At 37.3% G+C, this 15,069-nt stretch overlaps 1 protein-coding gene across 6 annotated transcripts in view; it reads right to left on the reverse strand.

Annotated features, from left to right (window-relative positions):
* garnl3 (GTPase activating Rap/RanGAP domain like 3) overlaps positions 1 to 15,069 on the reverse strand; it is a 55,379-nt gene that overhangs the window by 20,295 nt on the left and 20,015 nt on the right. For all 6 annotated transcript variants that reach the window (XM_026211695.1, XM_026211692.1, XM_026211690.1 and 3 more), the window contains 5 exons: positions 5,146 to 5,220; positions 3,274 to 3,373; positions 737 to 855; positions 349 to 413; positions 170 to 233 (listed from right to left, as the gene is read on the reverse strand). In XM_026211695.1, the coding sequence (XP_026067480.1) occupies positions 170 to 233; positions 349 to 413; positions 737 to 855; positions 3,274 to 3,373; positions 5,146 to 5,220 (423 nt within the window). The remainder of the gene's footprint in view (positions 1 to 169; positions 234 to 348; positions 414 to 736; positions 856 to 3,273; positions 3,374 to 5,145; positions 5,221 to 15,069) is intronic.

Here is a 15,069-nt window from a genome sequence, read left to right on the forward strand (position 1 = left end):
ATTAGCGGCAACACATTTCCACAAAGGCAAAGCTCTCTGGAGCAACAGAAGCTCATACAGCGCCTGTGTTTGAATGATTATGAAGCAGAACAACAAACCAGAGCAGAAACAGACAGTAATTAACAGAGCAGACAACATGTGATGTTGATTGACAGGTGTGGATGGGCACCTTCTGAATCTCTGGGTTAAGGATTTCCCTTGGGCCCTTTTCAAAACGATCCACGTTCATGGCACTGGAGGGCAAAAGGGTCATATGAATGCAATGCATCTGAATCTATTTAGCTCAAATGAAATGTTTGCATGTGCATTTATTTACTGGCAAGCAGGATGCATTATTAACAGACTTACCTTAATATAGATTTGACTGATAGTGTTTTTGTCGGACTGTATGGAAGGCTGATTTTTAGAGTTCCCTAAAGGAGAAGGACACATTTAGCAAATTATACAAATATGAAGCGAAATATGACTTGGCATAACATGACAGCAAGCCAGTATTGCTGGAGGCTACAACACAGGGTTTTATAACCAAGAACTTGTTGCTCATAGGAAAGTGAAATTTAATACCGTGTCACTGTGCTATTCAGGGCTTTTTAGGCATTTTGTCTTCACTTTCTGGCCTTTGAGACAGCAGAGCCAAACAATGTTGCTTCATGAAGAGGTCAGTCTGTTATGTGAGTCACTGCACAGAGCAAAAGTGACACACACACATGCTGTTACCTGTCACCGGCTGACTCACCGTCTTGCGCCACAGGATGGCTCGATACTGTGGGACCCTCTGGTTGTTCTGGTCTGACAGAACCACAGATAGGAAGAAGGGATTCTTCTCTGCATCTGTCCCCACGTAGTTTTGATGAACTACAGAATGAAAGGAAAGTCACTGCCTCTGCTTTTTATTTCACTAGCTATTAAATGCACATTTCTATTTGGTTTAAATGGGATGTACTTGAATGTCTCAATGTTAAAGAGCCACACAGATGGGAAATCAAAAATTACCTGTATTACAGTGTATGATGTAGCTGTCCATCAGTGTAAACAATGTGCCAAGCAATTAAACCAAAAAGTACACGATTTATAAAGTTATTGGCTTCTAAAGTAAGGAGTCGACTCTGAATCGCTGAAACGAGTCGTTATAGATTTCAAATCTTTTGCCCATCTCTATGTACGTCACTAAAACACTTTGCATAATAATCTCCGCCTACCGTCTTGGGAGAAACAAAACTCTGACCTGCCCCACCCCCCACACAGACGCTCTGATTGGTGTGATAGCATCATGTCGAGGAGACAGTGTGTTTTTAAATGTAAAGGCAAGTTTGTTTTATTTTCACTGCCAAAGAATGAAGATCAGAAAAACCAATGGCTAAAATTAATTTTTACCACAATACCAGAGCAGTACAACAAATCCCTTTTGTATGTGTGCTGTCTGCAGCCTTTGTCTGCACTGATCTTCATTTACAAACACGTCATTAAAATGTGTAAAAGTGTAACTCCGTGAATACTCAACGAAGAGACATGAGAGAGATATCTATAGAAACTTGACATGTCTACTTTAAAACTAAATAAGTGCTGCCGAAAATATCACAGATATTCTGTGATAAAGTAATCCATATGAAAACAACGCGATGTCTGTTTTTCATGTCTCCCTTCGTGACCACGCCCCCGCGCTTAACACGCTATTCAGATTCAAACTGAAGCACACGGCTTGAATACACACACACAGAAGAAAAAGCAGCGAGACTGTTCAAGTTTTTTTTATTTTACTGTTTGCTTCGCGATGAGAGGAATAAGACATAATTCACCCCAAAAAGATGCTAACGCATTATTTACTGTGAAGTTGTGTGCGGAACAACCAATCAAAACTATGTCAGTTGACCAATCAGAACACAGTATGCTACCGAAAGGTGTGGTTTAAGGAAACTGATGAATCTTTTGAACAGCTTCGCGCGAACCGTTTGGGGATCTCGGAGAATTGAGGTAATTTTAAAATGATATTTTGACAAAATGACAATGTTTTTTTTAACCTTGGATGGATTTAATTATAATTTAATTATATTTATTATATATATATATATATATATATATATTTATTACATGTATATTTAATAATGTATATATTTAAGAAAAATATGTTATGTTTATATATTAAATATATTTATATATAATATAAAATACAATAATATTAATATTTAAATGTATAAACATAAATATTTTCAAAATATATACTGTATTTGTGTGTATTTATATACATAATAAAAATACACAGTACAAATACAATACAACTTAATGATTCTTTGATGAATAGAAACTTCAACAAAACAGCATTTATTAGAAAAGGAAATCTTTTGTAACGTTATAAATGTCTTCACTGTCATTTTGAATTAATATAGTTTGCCGTCTCTTACTTATCCCAAACATTTCAATGGTAGTGTACAGGAAAAAAAAATTGGTTGATGCATATAACTCTTTGCATATAAAAGTTTTTGGTGCTATTTTCTTTGCTGCCTTCTTGATGTGCTGCCTGCTCAATGTTGCTGATAGATGCCACACCAAAGTGCTGTGACCATGTGAACTGCCCTCAGAGACGCGACTGTGAAGATCCCTGTTTATTTAGATCTATTCCTGGCGCTTCAGAATAAGATAGAAAAAGGAAGCAAGGGATAGAAGCCTGCTGTTTGAGGAAAATATTTTGGACTGAGACAGACCAGGTTTACAGACAGAAAACAAATGAAAAATGGCTGAAATCCAATTAGAAGACAAGATCTGGTCTGTCTCTGCTTCTCCACCCTTCCTCTGAAGCATATTTGGTCTCTCTCCCCCTCTCTCATTCAATCACCCTCTCATTGAATGAAAGGTATTTGCAGTGATTTAAATCAATTAAAGAGACATCATGCAGCATCTGCCTCAAAACGTGTGGGAACAACAGTGTTTGTTTTTGTGTGAGTATGGGAGATAAAGAAAGACAAGAAAAAAGAGTGATGAAGCATATAGCTGGTAAATGGTTTGGTAAATTGGATCTATTCTTAATATGACCCTACTTTGACTGTTCTCAAACTGTTCAGTTATTCCCCACGTAATTCAAGTTTTTCTTTTCCATAGATTCAAAATAGTGTTATTCTCTTCACTATGCTCTGCTGAGTAAAAAGAAATCACATCCCAACATGGATATGTGTGCATGTACAGTATGTGTATACAAGAGAATTTGCAAGTTTGTGTTTGTGTGTGTGTGTGTGTGTGTGTATATGTGTGCATATTCTATACTTGGCAGTGGAATCCCACCTTTTCCCAGGAAGTACTTGAAGTACCATCTGGTGTGATACTCTGGGTTCTCCAAATGGACGTCAGTTCGCCTCCATGTTCCAGGCGTGTAGTCAGAGGCCTACAAAAAAAGTCCCCCAAAAATTTAACCAAGATCAATCAGATTTTTTTTATATATATATATATATATTTGTGTGTTTAATATATACATATAACTTTATATTTAATATATAAAATATAATGTTTTCTTTACAATTTTTGTTTATACACAAAATTTTTATGATCAGTAAATGATACAGCTGTAATTTTAATTCATAGTCACATTTTGAATGGAAAGTGATGGCATATAATGCAAAACATTACTAATTAAATTTAGAATATGGTTTTAATCACATGCTCAAGACTATCACAAATTATGTTAGCCATATAGATAATATTATCTTGGAGACAAACCAGCAAAAATGGCAACAAACAATAGGGTGAGAATGCATAATCTTTTTCCTGTTTCTATGTTGCCTACAATGTCTGAGTTTTGGCTTTGTTATCCTATTGACATGCTACGTAGGGTCCCATACATTATAGGTAAGCATATTTGTGCATTGTTTGATAATTTTCTGTAGGTCACACATGCCATGATTGGTCAATTGCGCAAACTACAATTGCAAACTGAAAACACGCCCAATGGAAACACATACATTTTGCAAAAGCTCCCATATATTTCAAAACATATTCACGCTCATATGAGGTGTTTTCTTAGGCAATATGAAAACCTTTTTTTTGCATTAAGAGGTCACATGGCATATACATATACATGACCACCTGATTTGATCGCGGACACACAGCGACTCTCCGCAGTGCTTTGCTAAAGATACACGCCTACTGTACGTCTCCTTCGATTAAAAATAATGGCTAGTGCAGTGGCTTTGATATATGTAAACCTACGAACATCCATTGTCATGACTTCACGCGATAGAAAAAAATTGCGCTTTAGTTTTAGTTTTAAAATCGACATGTTTATAGCAAATATTGGAAAAGTTTTGTGCAAATCTGTAAGGGAAAAGAAGTTAATTCCTGCACTTAAACTACTTTTCACTCATTACCTTCAGCAACTAAAAAAATAGGCAAACAAAGCCAAGAAAAAGTAGATTTTATAGTCCCCCTTAACATAGTATAGGTCATAAAATACAAACCTTTATGTCCAAAATGCTGAAAAATGGTTAAAGTGTAAAATTGATATTATGTTGACAAATTGTAAACAAGTCAACATAAACAACAGCCTCCCTATATACTCAAAAGAAGCCTAATCCCTTTGGTGACAGTCCACCCTAAATCATTAACAAACAATCAGAGGTCTGTTTTGGCGGGAAAAAGCATTGGAGGTTGTCATAGCTACGGTCTGGTGCTTGAGATGAAAAAGAAAGGTGGATGGAGGGAGAAAAGAAAAACAAGAACATTGGGGACTGATTGAATCACTCGGCTTCGATTGTTGTTTTTGCTGATGCATTTGTGTTTCATTGAAACACCTACAGACACGCTCAAAAAACACAAAAGCTGGCAGTTTTGATTTGTTGCTCAAATGAATACATCTGTTCTCTCTGCGTTCTTCATCCTTCCTCCCACTTCTTTTAATCTGTGCTCCTCTTCCTGTCCACCTTCACTTCTTATGCATATATTTACATACATCGCATCGCCCCCGTGCCTGCAATGCTGCACTGACTTGAACCCACAGCCATCAGTATGCAAGCAAATGAGTTCAAAACCTTGTTGTATCTCTCCATGGTCAAAAGAACTTTAATAATTGTAGGGTTGTTTAACCTCGTGCAACTTTGAGTCTATTAAAATCAATCATATACACACACATATTTCAGAGTGTACAATATTTCAGTATCTTACCTCATCTATTGAACCGTTCTCCACTCTGAATCGCCCAGCTCTCTGTATGGCCCCGTCTGCATCACTGGAGATGAGCTGAGGAGAAAGACAAGACATGCCATGAATATGAAACCACCTGCTTCCCGTGGAAGACATTACAGAGTACAGCTCTTCAATAGGGTCCAAAAGTCTAGTAAAATGCATTTCTCTAAATAATTAGTGCTACTTATATTATCAGCATAACAACTTGAGAAACTGTACTGGAATTGTACCTTTTTAAATATTTCATTCTAATATGCTTACTAGCGTTCATAAGTTTGGATTCAGTAAGAGTTCTTATTATTATTATTATTATTTTTTCTCAGCAAGGATGCATTACACTGATCAAAGTAAAGTTTTTTTTAACATCTGCTACAAAAGATTTATCTTACAAATAAAAACTGTTCTTTTGTATTAGTGTTTTCATAAAATTATTAAGCCAAATAATTAATTAATAATTATTATTAATTATTAAGATTATTTTATTATCAATAAACTGTTTTCTTTATTGATAATAATAAGAAATGTTTATCAGTATATTACACTAGATTCTGAAGGATCATGCGACACTGAAGGCGTTTTTAATGACTTTGTTTCGTCTTTCTCTCTCACTCTCTTTTTCACCCTCTTTGGATGAATCTCTTTATTAAACTGTCTTCAGATCTTTTTTTTTATCAAAAGGTTAAGGCACAATCTAAGAGGTCTGAGAGTGCTGTAGAGGTGCTAATAAAAAGACACAAGAGAGACAAGCAGCATATAGCTAGTCTGCTGTGACACACTCAACACAGATACACAAAGACGATGTTGTTTACATGAAAAACCTTCAATATGAATGCTAAAGCAGTTGCACAAACATTCACAGAATAATTACAACCAAGTGATCCCTGTGTGCCTGATCTGTGTGCTGCATTGATCACTTCATCTGTGCACACTCACACACACCGACACACACACACGTCTGTTTGTTTCAGCACTTATATGTAAGACAAGTAGTCTCAGATAAAGTCTATATGCACAGATATTGTGTGTGTGTGTATGTGGGACAATCACTTGCACCTGACACAATGTAATCTGGTCTTTGCAGTAAAACTGCAACATCCCCCCAGATGGAGCAATGCTGGTTGCTAGGTAACAGAACACAGAACCTCTCCCATTTCCTTTTTCTTCAGTCACCTTGTTTTCCTCCTCACATTTCTCCCACCTTTCTTCTCCACCTGTTGGCCTGCCTCCCTCTCTTTCTCTTCCCTCTTCTCTGTATCTGGCAGACCAAACTGCTAAAAACAGACTGCAGCTGCACTGCAGCTAGAGAGAGACTGGCTGTAAGAGTTTGAGATTGTTGTTGTATGTATTTGAGTGTGTGTGTGTGTGTGTGGCAGATGGTGTGCCTTGGCCTTAGAATGCCAAAAGTCCAGGCAGAACATTCTAGATAAACTCTTGCGTTCACACTAATCACTTAATAAGTACTCATTTGGTGTCCTAGTTGAGATAAATCAAGACCAAAGTGGAAAAAATAGTTAGTTTATATAAAGTTGTTTTTTATACAAGTGCATGCATATTGGGTGGTGTTAACACTGACATTGTGTAGTTATTAAAGGGGTCATGAACTTTCTCCATTTTTTGTATTATCTTGTACTGTTTTCTGAGGTCCACTTATAATGTTATCAAGTTTTTTACATAAAAACTTAATTTTTACATGAAAACATTATTTAGAGGTAATAGGCTACTTAAAGCCTGTCTTAATTTACATTAAGTGTACACTGACTGCAAAACAGTGGTAGGTAAATGTTAAAAAGGTTTTGTGGATAAATTTCTTCATTGTTAAAATGGATGCAGGGGATCAAAACCCTTGAGACAACTTGATATTTGCTCATGACACATGCCTGTGAAACACAACATCCCCTCTAATGGACTTACACAACCCTGGAATCTACTTTAAGCACACAGAGACACAATTACGTGTCTCATAAGATTTGTATTTTTGCCTGGTGACATTTTGTGGTGCTATTAAGTTGTTTTGATAAATGCCATGAGGTTAATGGTAGCAGGATAATAACAGAACAGTCTATCAAACTCAAGCAAAAGTTAAAAAAACACACACACACACACGCACGCACGCACGCACACACACACACACACACACACACACAAATATCAGAGAAGCATGAGAGAGAGTACAAGAAAGAGAGAGCACAAAATAATCAATGCTATTGTGACTGGGATGTAACAGTGATCTTTTTAGAGAGTTTATATATGTGTTCTCATGCCTCACACAATAGAGCGAGAGAAACAGATGAGATGAGGAAAAAATATGGAGAGGGACACAAATGGAAAAAGCAAAGCATTTGAATCTGAGAAAAAAAAACAATAGAAAACATTTCCATAATCTAAATCAGTCCACATTGTGGAATGGAGCTTTGGATGAACTGTGAAACACAGAACAGGTTTATACGACGAGGCCATCAAACAAAGGCCTGCAATTACCATAAATGTATCACAAGACTCTTTTCAGTTTTTGGAAGTGGCAGGAAATTAATCACTGCAAGTTTTGTACTACTTAAACTTTTGTTTTGGGATTTCAACAATTTAATTGGAAACAGATTAAAATGAAAAGTATAAACCTGAAGTTTTCAGCTGAAATGTCTCAAGTGGACATTTCATTTCTGAATTGCTTCAATATGCATTACAAGCAACATAAAAAAACAAAATAATTTCACTTTGAAAGGGTCATGAAATGTTTAAGAAGCAATTACGTAATATTTACCAGGCACATTTTTGGAATGAGCCTATGAAGTATTATAAGACGTGCAGCTATGGATAAATGCCAGAGGAGCTGCTTCTTGTGCCCTTTTGGTGAGTGAAGGACCTTTAATTTTAAAGTTTAAGGGGCACAGGTTGTTTACAGTGGCATCAAACAAGTGACATTTTGTGCGATTGTATTTTTCTATGTGTGTGTGTGTGTGTGTGCGCTCTCTCTCTCTGTGTGTTTGTGAGAGACAGAAATAAATATATGATGGCAGATCTCACTCTTATGTCGTTCTCTTAAACTGTATAAAACACACACAAACAGAATACCAGTGTAGGAGGTAACTAACTAAAATGTATTGGGTGATGGTTCATACAAATTAATCAATGTTTTGACATGCTTACGGTATATAAATTAGGGTGTTTTTGATTTATTTAGAATAAATTTACCTGTTAAGATTTCATGCTGTCACCCTAATTAAGTTAGTTAATTCATGAATGATTAAACTTTACGATATACAGTAAATTACTAAAATAAAATAATTAAATTAGTAAATAGTAAATTTCAAACCTTCTATACTTATCTTGCTGGATCAGTCCACTGCTTTTGACACAATTAACCATCAGATCCTCCTGTCAACCCTACTGGCAAAGGGCATCTCAGGAACTGCACTCCATTGGTTTGAGTCTTACTTCTCAAATAGGTCCTTCAAGGTATCTAAGAGAGGTGAGGTGTACAAGTGCCTCAGGGCTAAGTTCTTGGACTACTTCAGTTCTCTGTCTACATGGCATCATTAGGTTCGGTCATTCAGAAATATGGCTTTTCATATTAATACTATGCTGATGGCACTCAACTCTACCTCTAATTCCATCCTGATGATCCTACAATAGCTGCTCGCATTTCAGCTTGTCTAACAGTTATTTCTTGCTGGATGAAGGACCAACACCTTCAACTCAACCTTGCCAAGACAGAACTGCTTGTGGTTCTATCAAATCCATTGTTTCATCACAATTTTACCATCCAGTTAGGCACATCAGCCATAACTTCTTCAAAAACAGCCCAAAACCTTTGAGTTATGATTGATGATCAGCTGACTTTTAAGACCACATTGCTAAAACTACCCGGTCATGCAGATTTGCTTTCTTTTGAAACATCCTTCACAATTTCTTGTTCAAGCACTTGTTCTGTCCAGGCTGGACTATTGTAAAAATCTCCTATCAGGTCTTCCAGCCAGTTCTAACAAACCTTTACAATTAATCCAGAAAGCATCAGCAAGATTAATTTTTAATGAGTCAAAAAGAATGCAAACCTCTGTTTATCAATTTGCACTGGCTTCCAATAGCTGCTTGTATAAAATGCAAGGCATTAATGTTTGCCTACAAAACCACCACTGGCTCTTCACCCCTTTACCTAAATGTATTACTTCAGACTTATGTGCCCTCTAGATGCTTGTGTTCTGCAAGTGAATGTTGCTTTATTGTGTCATCCCAATGAGGCACAACATTTTTTAACTTTTAAATTAAATGCTCCCTCCTGTTGGAATTACATGCATAACTCAATACGATCAGCTAAGTCCTTAGCCATCTTCAAGAATTGCCTAAAAACACATCTCTTCCATCTTCATTTGACCCTCTAACCCTGGCACTCTATATTCTATACTTAATTAAATAAAATAAAAACTTGCCACTTTTAGACTTGCATTTACTGCTTATTTTCTTCCAAAAAAATAAATAAATACAAATAATAATAATAATAAAATATTAATAATCTATTTGTTTTCTTTTTATTTAGTGTACAATTAACAAAAAGCAAAAAAAAGGCCTTTAACACTAGCATGTTCTATTCTTTTTCTATTCTGTTTTCTTTTTATTACATAACTAAAAAAAAAAAAAAAACACGCTATGTGTACTGCGTCAGGCTAACTGAGACTTGTCATAGCACATGCATATTCTCTTTTGTTGATTTTGATTGCTTCCATTGTGCTTATTTGTAAGTCACTTTGGATAAAAGCATCTGCTAAATGACAAACGTAAATGTAAATTATTTTTATATTTTATTTACTGAAGTTACTTAAGTGGCATGGTTCTGGACTTTTATTTGTGTTCCTGAACTTTTATTCTTTTGACCAAATTTTCGTGAGTTGCCTCATTTGGTTCCACCTGTGTTTATTAATTATCAAATTTTTCTCCTATTATTTAAGCCCTGTTTTTTGCCCTTGCTCCTTTGTTCCAGTATTGATGTCGATTTGCTTTAAATTTCTCCTGTCTGTGGATTTATTAAAGGACTATCTTGTTTATTTCTATTTCTGAGTTGTGTGTTTTTTATATAGCTACATGTGACAGAATACCTGAACTAAGAAAGTTAAGTGTTTTGCTGCATATTTTTCCCTTGCCTTTTGTTTTTTCTCCCACTATGGTCCTGCCTGAAGTCCAGCTGCTTTGCCTGGAGCAGCAGGACAGTCCGTTGAAGGACCACACCAAGGACTTTATTGTTCTGGCATGCCTTACTCTCTTCTCGGATCGCTCGCTCTTTTCTACATCCCCAGTCTGAACGGTGTAAGGCATGCCAGCCAGCAGACAGTCAAAAGTAGGATTTCCCTACATTTGTGGAGTGGGTGCTGGAGAGTAATGAGTTATATTTCTCGGTCTGCCCCGCTGAAGAGGATATCTCCAGCCACACTCCCAAACCAGAGACCAGCCAGTAGTCATCCCACTGCATGGAGCAATTGCCTGAGCTCACGGCAGATGGAGAGCCTGAGCCACGAATGAGCCAACCACGAATGTTTTCCTGTGTTCCCTCCCAGCCTCCATCTCCTGCCTCCTTTCCTAAAACCAGCCAGTTCCTCAGCCCTATCTCTGCTAATGCCATAGGAATGAGGATCTCCAGTCTCCGCCTCCAGTCTCCGAGTCCTGGACTCCACCTCAGCCCTTTGACCCATCGGCTCTGCCTTGGGTCTTAGCTCCCTCATTTCCACCGTCAGAGATGGCCTGTCATCCCACTGGCTCCACTGAGTTAGTGGTCAGTCGTCGACCATCCACTCCACTCCTCTGACTATACCTCGTCACTCTGTCCCTCCGGCTCTGTCAGGCTCCTCCTTCCCTTCACCTTCGCCTTCATCCTCAGTCACTTCGGCTCCGCTGCCGTATTCCGCAGTCGCTAGTTCCTCCGGATTCTTGGTGTAGCCCTGGCTCTCTATCTGCTCTGCTCCATCCTGGGCTCCACTTCCATCTGCACCATCTCTGTTAGTCAGCCCCTTGAAGTCGTTAGCACTTCCTCCACCATGTTTCTTCTCTCCGTCGCCTTTTGTTTGTGTTCCTGATCTCCTGCTTTTTGTTCCTTTGACCGAGTTTCCCTGATTAGTTAATTCAGTTCCACCTGTGTTTATTAATTTTCTCTTTTGTCTTCTATTATTTAAGCCCTGTGTTTTGCCATGGCTCCTTAGTTCCGGTATTGATGTTGATTTGTGTTTATTTCTGCATTTCTCCTGCCTGTGGATTTAAAGGACTATCTTGTTTATTATATTCATGCATTGTGTGCTTTCCATAGTTACACGTTACACACAAAAGGGGCAATATATTTTTTTTTCTCAGTGTAATTCTATTTGTAGTTTACTTTAACTATACAGTAAACCCTTGTGAAAAATAAATACAATCTGTCATCTCCACTGGAGTCTCGTCAGTAGTTCATGTATGCACTGATAGTGCTGAAGTGAACTAACCCTGTAACATAACCTACTCCGGAGCAGGATATGTTCAGAGAAGACTGCTGATCTGACAGTTGTCCAGATCATTGACACCCTTCACAAGGAGGATAAGCCACAAATATTCTTTGCCAAATAAGCTGGCTGTTCACAGAGTGCTGTATCCAAGCATGTTAACAGAAAGTGGAGTGGAAGGAAAAAGTGTGGATGAAAAAGATGCACAACCAACAGAGAGAACCCCAGCCTTATGAGGATTGTCAAGCAAAATCTATTCAAGAATTTGAGTGAACTTCACAAGGAATGGACTGAGGCTGGGGTCAAAGCATCAAGAGCCACCACACACAGATGTGTCAAGAAATTTGCTGAACCACAAACATCGTCAAAGGCGTCTCACCTGGGCTAAGGAGAAGAAGAACTGGACTGTTGTTCAGTGGTCCAAAGTCCTCTTTTCAGATTAGAGCAAGTTTTGTATTTAATTTCGAAACCAAGGTCCTAGAGTCTGGAGGAAGGGTGGAGAAGCTCATAGCCCAAGTTGCTTGAAGTTCAGTGTTAAGTTTCCACAGTCTGTGATGATTTGGGGTACAATGTCATCTGCTGGTGTTGGTCCATTGTGTTTTTTGAAAACCAAAGTCACTGCACCCGTTTACCATTTACCTTTGGAGCACTTCATGCTTCTTTCTGCTGACCAGCTTTTTGAAGATGCTTATTTCATTTTCCAGCAGGATTTAGCATCTGCCTACACTGCCAAAGCACTAACAGTTGGTTAAATGACTATGGTGTTGGCGTGCTTGACTGGCCAGCAAACTCACCAGACATGAACCCCATAGAGAGTCTTTGAGTGACTTTTACACAACATTCTAATTTATTGAGATGCACCTGTAATGATTTTTGTGAATTTTTGATTGTACTAAAGTAGAACTATTGCAAGTATAGGTTCACATAAGGTTCACACTTTAAATATCTTGCATTTAAAGAACGACATTATTCAAAGATCATACAATCCTCATCAAATAATATATTAAATATTTTACTTTTTTACTAGTGTAGTATAATTAGCTTCTAGCTTGACCAAGCTAGTTTAAAAGTAGCCGACACCGTCTGCATAACACACACACATGAAATTGTCCACAAAAGCTGGATGAACATTTACTTGCAGAATTAGAGGAAAAAAGCAGAGAGGAGGGAGAAGGAGAAATTATATAACTGGTTTTAGTTATATGTAACAAAACAAAGGATTTCCCTCAATAACACACACCCACACATACTGTAAATGAACAAATTATACTGACTTGATTTATATAAGTGTGCTGTTCTTTCCCACGCCTGGCATTTCTCACCAGAACTACACACAAAATCTTTGACAAGTGGTCTGAACTCTCAGATAACTTTCAGACAATCTGTAAGCAAATAAACAAATGTCTTGAACATTGCTTAGTTGTGTCCCATCCCAAGTCCCATCTTTTGAACAGTCTTGTGAAAGTGACCCACCCACAGTATTGGACGCAGTGAGTGTGAGTCACTCTCGATGCTTCATATGATAGAGCTGCAGGCAACATGTTCCACTGAGCCCAACATGCTAATTTTACACACCGCAGTCACTCTGCAGCCAACCCTCCCTCTGCTCGGCATATGTGTGTGGGGTTCGAAGTCGTTTGGACCTGGTTAGAATCAAATAATTATAATAAGAGCAATAAGTCAGAGGCAGAAGATGCATACTAGGAGATGTGTATGTGTCATCATGCAGCGTTATTAGAAATTTTAATATAGCCAGAGGGAGGTCCCCACGACAATATACACATTTAAGTCTCCACTCAACTGTGTGATTATATTGGTTTCAAAGTCAGTTAATTCAGACAGTATCCTCTCAAATTCAGGAGTCATCTTCAAGAGCTATTTGTATTTATAAGAAAGAAATAGTATCAGAAAACACACTTATATTTAACTACTAAACAGCACAGTTCGTGCAGGTAAATGTGGAGATCCAACTCTGCCTATATTTATATTAATTGTATTCATATTTATTTATCCAGATCAAAGTAACAGGGATCTGTTAGGAAAAGGAAAAGTAAGTTATAGGAAAACTAAGGGTGCTTTCATACTAGCACTTTTGGTGCGCACCCGGGTTCAGCTGACGTCAGAAATATAATAGTGAGAAAATTGGAATGAAGAATATTGAGGACATTCGAGGCACTGAAGAGCACATTCAAAAATGTGTCTGGTTGGAGAATATGTGATGAAATGAATGGGGGTCAAAACAAGTCAATCCTTATCATATTTCTCTTCCTCAAGATTTCTCCAGCATGTCTTCAGCCTGTGTATCGGTGGGCACAGTGGGTCAGCTGTGTTCTCTCAATCTTTGATGTTATCAGCTTTCACATACTGCAGCTGAGTAAGTACACCTGAGTCCTGTCATAGACTGCTCTGATGATGACAAAGCATTTTCATCTGCTCTCTTTGAAACACTGCATCTCACGCTCCTTTATATACTGATTCCCGACCAAGCTCGATGCAACAAGCGATAAAAGGTACATCTTCTATGTTACTCCCATTTTTACCCTAACAAGCCTTGATATTAGCAACACTATATTATATCAAACAATTTCTATTTTATTCCTGTTGTGTCCCACCAGGTAGCTCCATCCAGAATTTCACTAAACCAAAACGTTCAATTTACAGTTAATAATGAAACAAACATAAGAGCAGAGCAATTGATTGTAGAATTTTAGAAACATTGCATATTGACGAATTTAACAAAAACTATATAAAAAAGCATGCTTTCTGGTGAAGCATGACTGAAATCATGAAAACAAGGAGCCAGGGCCATAACCACCATGTACTGTACCAGTTAGAGGGAACAATTTAGGTCCCTTCTGAAAGCACTTATATATGTCGAATTTATTGAAATGGCCAATCACATCAAAGACAGGCTTTTCTGTTCACAGAAACTAAGCGCAAATTCCAACACAACGCTTCATTTTAACAATAAAAGAGTTTAAGGTAGCTTAACATTTAATATTGGACATGTTTTATGGGAAAAAAGGCCAGTGATGCAAGCTATTTACGCTGTTTGGAATTAGGCTAACTCATTTATTTAATTCATGTAATATAATTTGTAATGGTCACATTTTATTTTAAGGTCCAATTATTGCTATTAACAAACCATTTAACTATGCCTCAATAAACTCCTAATTTGCTGATAATTAATAGTTAGTAAGGTTGTTGTGAAGTTTATGTAATTTTCAGGATTAGGGATGTAGAATATGGTCATGCAGAATATGTGCTTAATAAGTACTAATAAACAGCCATGTTAATAATAGGCATGTAATAAGCAACTAGTAACTATTGAGAATTGGTTCCTGTACTCAAGTGTTTGTAATTGAATGTGAGACGAGAAACATTAACAGAAACATTTTTGGCACATTATACATATGATCAAAAGTGAATGCGAGGATACATATTTAAA

The sequence above is a fragment of the Carassius auratus genome, chromosome 30 (genome assembly GCF_003368295.1).
Source record: "Carassius auratus strain Wakin chromosome 30, ASM336829v1, whole genome shotgun sequence".
NCBI classification, from domain to species: Eukaryota; Metazoa; Chordata; class Actinopteri; order Cypriniformes; family Cyprinidae; genus Carassius; species Carassius auratus.